At 49.8% G+C, this 7,445-nt stretch overlaps 1 protein-coding gene across 1 annotated transcript in view; it reads right to left on the reverse strand.

The window, feature by feature from the left end:
- Window positions 1-1,400: 1,400 nt before the first annotated feature.
- LOC121555982 (fascin) overlaps window positions 1,401-7,445 on the reverse strand; it is a 47,622-nt gene continuing 41,577 nt past the window's right edge. The window contains 5 exon segments of the mRNA XM_045216262.1: window positions 1,401-1,586; window positions 1,589-1,687; window positions 4,888-5,051; window positions 6,330-6,358; window positions 6,361-6,457. Coding sequence (XP_045072197.1) covers window positions 1,483-1,586; window positions 1,589-1,687; window positions 4,888-5,051; window positions 6,330-6,358; window positions 6,361-6,457 — 493 coding nt within the window. The 3' untranslated portion in view covers window positions 1,401-1,482.

Consider the following 7,445-nt stretch of genomic DNA (forward strand, 5'->3'; position numbering starts at 1 on the left):
CAGAACCGGTTCTGTTTAGGCTCGGATTCAATACCGTCACTGAATAAGCGACATGTGCAGCGTTTACCGTGAACATTGCCTTTAAAAACAAGCATTGTGGGATTGAATCCCGTTCCTAAATCAGGTCATACATGATAAATACTGTCTGTCACCATGTGCTGTTTTATACAGAGGTCGAGAGACAGACAGATGGAGAGATACAAAGACTGAAATAAACAGACAGATGGAGAGAGAGATGGATAGAGAGAGAGAAAAAAAGTGTTCAGTTAAAGAAGTGTTTAGTTGAGGGGGAGGGGGGGCTTGGGTCAGCTGTTTGAGAGTGGGACAATCATACATCTGGAACTGAGTGAGTGACACATCAAGGTGCTGCTCTTGGACGGGTGGGAGAAGAAAAAAGTGCACAGCCCCACTAACTATGGCAACAAATACAGGTGGGTACTGCAGAATGGAACAGGGAAAGGGAGAGCTAGGAGAGAGAGAGAGAGAGAGAGAGAGAGAGAGAGAGAGAGAGACAGAGGGAGAGACGAGAGAGAGAGAGAGAGAGAGAGAGAGAGAGAGAGAGAGAGAGAGACGAGAGAGAGAGAGAGAGAGAGAGAGAGAGGGAGAGAGAGAGAGAGACGAGAGAGAGAGAGAGAGAGACAGAGCAGAGAGAGAGAGAGAGAGAGAGGGAGAGAGAGAGAGAGACAGAGAGAGAGAGAGAGAGAGACAGAGAGAGAGAGAGAGAGGGAGAGAGAGAGAGAGACAGAGAGAGAGAGAGAGAGACAGAGAGACAGAGAGAGAGAGAGAGACAGAGAGAGGGAGAGAGAGAGAGAGAGAGAGAGAGACAGAGACAGAGAGAGAGAGAGAGAGAGAGAGAGAGAGAGAGAGAGAGACAGAGAGAGAGAGAGAGAGAGACAGAGAGAGAGAGAGACAGAGAGAGAAGAGAGAGAGAGAGAGAGAGAGAGAGAGAGAGAGAGAGAGAGAGAGAGAGAGACAGAGAGAGAGAGAGAGGGAGGGAGAGAGAGACAGAGAGAGAGAGAGAGAGACAGAGAGAGACAGAGACAGAGAGAGAGGGAGAGAGAGACAGAGAGAGACAGAGACAGAGAGAGAGGGAGGGAGAGAGAGAGAGAGAGAGAGAGAGAGAAAAAGGGAGGTGAAGGAGAGTCTTAGATGGACACACCTCCCCCCCAGCTCTCCTTCTCCCCTCCTCTGTGCAGTTCACTCAGCTGGTCCTGTTGAGGACGGTGGAACATCGCAACAGTCGCATAGAAAAACGTGTAGATTAGAGGAGATAAGGATTCATTATCACGGAAAAAAAACAAACAAGATAAATGGGGGTCAGCTCTAGGTATCACATTCCCATCTACAATACTGTGAACATTTCACCATACTGAACACAGCCCTGGTCTGAGAGGGGGTGAGGGGGAGGGAGGGGAGGGAGGGGAGGGAGGAAGGAGTTGGGGGGTGCTGTGCTGCATTGCCGTAGTAACAGGGTCGGGGAGGTCAGTACTCCCAGAGCGTGGCGGTCTCCAGGTTGTCGGCGTTGGCCTTCAAGACACCAGCGTGGTCGCCGTGGAGATACTTCCTCGGCGACGGAGCGGATAGCACTTGTTGTAGTCGCAGAACTCTAACAGGAAGTCGACGGGGGCGTCACTGCTGCTCACCACCGACGCCTCGCTGCCCACCATCCAGAACTTCCCAGTCGAGTCTAGAGAGAGGGGACAGTTTACAACCATTACAACCATGTTGATATGTCCAAAATCCAAATTAGTCAAATTAATTATTTTTACATTTAAGGGGTGGTTTCCTGGAAACAGATTATATGAATAGTCCTGGATTAAGAAGCATGTTCAGTGGAAGGGTTTTATGATCCAGGAGTAGTCTTAATCTGTGTCCTGGAAAAATGCTTTATAATCCAGGAGTAGTGTTAATCTGGGTCCTGGAAACATGCTTTATAATCCAGGACTAGTCTTAATCTGTGTCCTGAAACATGCTTATAATCCAGGAGTAGTGTTAATCTGGGTCCTGGAAACATGCTTTATAATCCAGGACTAGTCTTAATCTGTGTCCTGGAAACATGCTTTATAATCCAGGACTAGTCTTAATCTGTGTCCTGGAAACATGCTTTATAATCCAGGACTAGTCTTAATCTGTGTCCTGGAAACAGGCCCTTTGGAATCTTTAATAAGCAAGGTAACACCTTATTTGGATAGTCTGTGGAGCATCTACAGATGGACTATCAGAAACATTTCAATGTATCTACTAACCCTAACCTAATCCTAACCCTAAATGTAACCCTTACCCTAATCCTAACCCTAACCCTTATCCTAACCCTAACCCTTATCCTAACCCTAAACCTTATCCTAACCCTAAACCTTATCCTAACCCTAAACCTTATCCTAACCCTAAACCTTATCCTAACCCTAAACCTTACCCTAACCTTAACCCTAACCCTAACCCTTATCCTAACCCTAACCCTCGCCCTTATCCTAACCCTAACCTTAACCCTAATCCTAACCCTAACCTTAACCAAGCAGATAGTTTGTTGACAGTATGACCATCTGTAGAGCATCTCCAGGGTTCTATCTGGACTAACCCTTACCCTAACCCTAATCCAGGACTAGTCTTAATCTGTGTCTCCAGGGTACTATCTGGACTAACCCTAACCCTAACCAGGACTAGTCTTAATCTGTGTCTCCATGGTTCTATCTGGACTGTCTAAATAAAGTGGGATCATAAGCAATAAGCTGTTGTCACGGTGACACCCCTCCCTCTAGTTCATCTGAGCTGTCAGACTCGACACCATCCTCTGGAAAGGCCAGTCTAACTGCTCAGAACTGGTGGTCCAAACATACAAATCCCATTATTTGGTCTGTGTTAGGTCTATAGACATTAGTTTGGGAAGCCAATGGCAATCTCTGAAGGTCTCAGGCAAAGCCTGTGTGCGTCCATGTATGTCTGTATTGACCCTGAAGGTCAGGGTAAAGTAGTCTGTGTGTGTGTGTGTGTATACGTGTGTGTGTGTGTGTGTGCGTTTACTAACCCTGTAAGCTGTAGGCCCCTCTCTGAAGGTCAGGGTAAAGTAGTGTACTAACCCTGTAAGCTGTAGGCCCCCCTCTCTGAAGGTCAGGGTAAAGTAGTGTACTAACCCCTGTAAGCTGCAGGCCCTCTCTGAAGGTCAGGGTAAAGTAGTGTACTAACCCTGTAAGTTGTAGGCCCCTCTCTGAAGGTCAGGGTAAAGTAGTGTACTAACCCTGTAAGCTGTAGGCCCCTCTCTGAAGGTCAGGGTAAAGTAGTGTACTAACCCTGTAAGCTGTAGGCCCCCTCTCTGAAGGTCAGGGTAAAGTAGTGTACTAACCCTGTAAGCTGTAGGCCCCTCTCTGGAAGGTCAGGGTAAAGTAGTGTACTAACCCTGTAAGCTGTAGGCCCCCTCTCTGAAGGTCAGGGTAAAGTAGTGTACTAACCCTGGAAGCTGTAGGCCCCCCTCTCTGAAGGTCAGGGTAAAGTAGTGTACTAACCCTGGAAGCTGTAGGCCCCCTCTCTGAAGGTCAGGGTAAAGTAGTGTACTAACCCCTGGAAGCTGTAGGCCCCTCTCTGAAGGTCAGGGTAAAGTAGTGTACTAACCCTGTAAGCTGTAGGCCCCCTCTCTCTGAAGGTCAGGGTAAAGTAGTGTACTAACCCTGGAAGCTGTAGGCCCCTCTCTGAAGGTCAGGGTAAAGTAGTGTACTAACCCTGTAAGCTGTAGGCCCCCTCTCTGAAGGTCAGGTAAAGTAGTGTACTAACCCTGTAAGCTGTAGGCCCCCTCTCTCTGAAGGTCAGGGTAAAGTAGTGTACTAACCCTGTAAGCTGTAGGCCCCCCTCTCTGAAGGTCAGGGTAAAGTAGTGTACTAACCCTGGAAGCTGTAGGCCCCCTCTCTGAAGGTCAGGGTAAAGTAGTGTACTAACCATGTAAGCTGTAGGCCCCCTCTCTGAAGGTCAGGGTAAAGTAGTGTACTAACCCTGTAAGCTGTAGGCCCCCTCTCTGAAGGTCAGGGTAAAGTAGTGTACTAACCCTGTAAGCTGTAGGCCCCCTCTCTGAAGGTCAGGGTAAAGTAGTGTACTAACCCTGTAAGCTGTAGGCCCCTCTCTGAAGGTCAGGGTAAAGTAGTGTACTAACCCTGTAAGCTGTAGGCCCCCTCTCTGAAGGTCAGGGTAAAGTAGTGTACTAACCCTGTAAGCTGTAGGCCCCCTCTCTGAAGGTCAGGGTAAAGTAGTGTACTAACCCTGTAAGCTGTAGGCCCCCTCTCTGAAGGTCAGGGTAAAGTAGTGTACTAACCCCTGGAAGCTGTAGGCCCCCCTCTCTGAAGGTCAGGGTAAAGTAGTGTACTAACCCTGTAAGCTGTAGGCCCCCTCTCTGAAGGTCAGGGTAAAGTAGTGTACTAACCCTGTAAGCTGTAGGCCCCCTCTCTGAAGGTCAGGGTAAAGTAGTGTACTAACCCTGTAAGCTGTAGGCCCCTCTCTGGAAGGTCAGGGTAAAGTAGTGTACTAACCCTGTAAGCTGTAGGCCCCCTCTCTGAAGGTCAGGGTAAAGTAGTGTACTAACCCTGTAAGCTGTAGGCCCCCTCTCTGAAGGTCAGGGTAAAGTAGTGTACTAACCCTGTAAGCTGTAGGCCCCCTCTCTGAAGGTCAGGGTAAAGTAGTGTACTAACCCTGTAAGCTGTAGGCCCCCTCTCTGAAGGTCAGGGTAAAGTAGTGTACTAACCCCTGTAAGCTGTAGGCCCCCTCTCTGAAGGTCAGGGTAAAGTAGTGTACTAACCCTGGAAGCTGTAGGCCCCCTCTCTGAAGGTCAGGGTAAAGTAGTGTGTGTGTACTAACCCCTGTAAGCTGTAGGCCCCTCTCTGAAGGTCAGGGGTAAAGTAGTGTACTAACCCTGTAAGCTGTAGGCCCCCTCTCTGAAGGTCAGGGTAAAGTAGTCGTAGGAGGAACGGTTAGAGTCCAGGGTCCCTGTGACCTTACGACACCCGATGAAGCCGTGTTCCCCACGGAGGACTATGATTGGACGGTTAATCAGCTTCATCAGGAACTCCCTCCGACTCACCTGGAGAGGAACACAAGACATATTACACCTGTGCCGCCAAAGACCCAAACTCTCTATATAAAAAAAAGGTCAAAAAGCCTAGACCAGGGTTCTTCAATTTCGGTTCCTGGAGGGCCGAAACACCTCTGTTTTTCATTCTCTCCTTCTAATCAGCGGCTAATTCAGACCTGGGACACCAGGTGAGTGCAATTAACTACCAGGTAGAAATAAAAAAAACAGAAGTGTTTTGGCCCTCCAGGACTGGAATTGAAGAACCCTGGCCTAGACCCTCCTCTCCTGGGCGTTCTTCAACACCCCTAGCCTGGTTGCCACGGTTTCTACTCCTTATGGAATGGTCTCGCTAAAACACTGCGGTTCAAATTAGCGTTTTATATTGGGGAAGCGCCATATGTTGAAAAGGGGCTTTACCCAAGAAAAAAAAAAAAGGTCTAATTGTAATGAACCGTGTAATAAAACCAGATGATGGTATTGTGAAGCCACTGCACAGAAGCCACATGTTGTCATGGAATTATTGATGTTTAACAACTAAAAAAATCAGGTGACCTTTGCACCAAAATCGTCTGCATATGGAACAGTGAGAGGTCAGAGTGGCTGATAAGGAGTTGGACTGGGACTCAGGCCATCAACACTGGGACTCAGGCCATCAACACTGGGACTCAGGCCATCAACACTGGGACTCAGGCCATCAACACTGGGACTCAGGCCATCAACACTGGGACTCAGGCCATCAACACTGGGACTCAGGCCATCAACACTGGGACTCAGGCCATCAACACTGGGACTCAGGCCATCAACACTGGGACTCAGGCCATCAACACTGGGACTCAGGCCAATCAACACTGGGACTCAGGCCATCAACACTGGGACTCAGGCCATCAACACTGGGACTCAGGCCATCAACACTGGGACTCAGGCCATCAACACTGGGACTCAGGCCATCAACACTGGGACTCAGGCCATCAACACTGGGACTCAGGCCATCAACACTGGGACTCAGGCCATCAACACTGGGACTCAGGCCATCAACACTGGGACTCAGGCCATCAACACTGGGACTCAGGCCATCAACACTGGGACTCAGGCCATCAACACTGGGACTCAGGCCATCAACACTGGGACTCAGGCCATCAACACTGGGACTCAGGCCATCAACACTGGGACTCAGGCCATCAACACCCTGTTGTGTTGCTTTTCACTACCCGAAAAGGGCAGAGCTGTTTTAAACACACACACACACACACACACACACACACACACACACACACACACACACTGACCGGCAGCGTCGACGGTGGCGGCTAGCCCTGGCCGTTCTTCTTGGCGGCCACGTATTTCCCGTTGGCGGCACGGAGAGTCAGCTTCTTACCACAGTACTCCATGTCAAAGTAGCAGTTAGCAGTCCTAGACACACACACACACACACACACACACAATGAATACAACAGTCACCATGGTAAAACAGTGTAATTACACAGCAACACCGAGGCAGTGACTGACTACTGGAGCCATGAAGCAGGGTTCTGGTAGAGGACAGGACAGATGAAGCAGGGTTCTGGTAGAGGACAGGACAGATGGAGCAGGGTTCTGGTAGAGGACAGGACAGATGGAGCAGGGTTCTGGTAGAGGACAGGACAGATGGAGCAGGGTTCTGGTAGAGGACAGGACAGATGAAGCAGGGTTCTGGTAGAGGACAGGACAGATGAAGCAGGGTTCTGGTAGAGGACAGACAGATGAAGCAGGGTTCTGGTAGAGGACAGGACAGATGAAGCAGGGTTCTGGTAGAGGACAGGACAGATGAAGCAGGGTTCTGGTAGAGGACAGGACAGATGAAGCAGGGTTCTGGTAGAGGACAGGACAGATGGAGCAGGGTTCTGGTAGAGGACAGGACAGATGGAGCAGGGTTCTGGTAGAGGACAGGACAGATGGAGCAGGGTTCTGGTAGAGGACAGGACAGATGGAGCAGGGTTCTGGTAGAGGACAGGACAGATGGAGCAGGGTTCTGGTAGAGGACAGGACAGATGGAGCAGGGTTCTGGTAGAGGACAGGACAGATGGAGCAGGGTTCTGGTAGAGGACAGGACATATGGAGCAGGGTTCTGGTAGAGGACAGGACAGATGGAGCAGGGTTCTGGTAGAGGACAGGACAGATGAAGCAGGGTTCTGGTAGAGGACAGGACAGTTGAAGCAGGGTTCTGGTAGAGGACAGGACAGATGAAGCAGGGTTCTGGTAGAGGACGGGACAGATGGAGCAGGGTTCTGGTAGAGGACAGGACATATGGAGCAGGGTTCTGGTAGAGGGCGGGACAGATGAAGCAGGGTTCTGGTAGAGGACAGGACAGATACTGTACATGTAGGCCTAAATAACTCTAGACACTGCAGCTAACTTACTG

The sequence above is a fragment of the Coregonus clupeaformis genome, unplaced genomic scaffold, assembly GCF_020615455.1.
Source record: "Coregonus clupeaformis isolate EN_2021a unplaced genomic scaffold, ASM2061545v1 scaf0656, whole genome shotgun sequence".
NCBI lineage: Eukaryota > Metazoa > Chordata > Actinopteri > Salmoniformes > Salmonidae > Coregonus > Coregonus clupeaformis.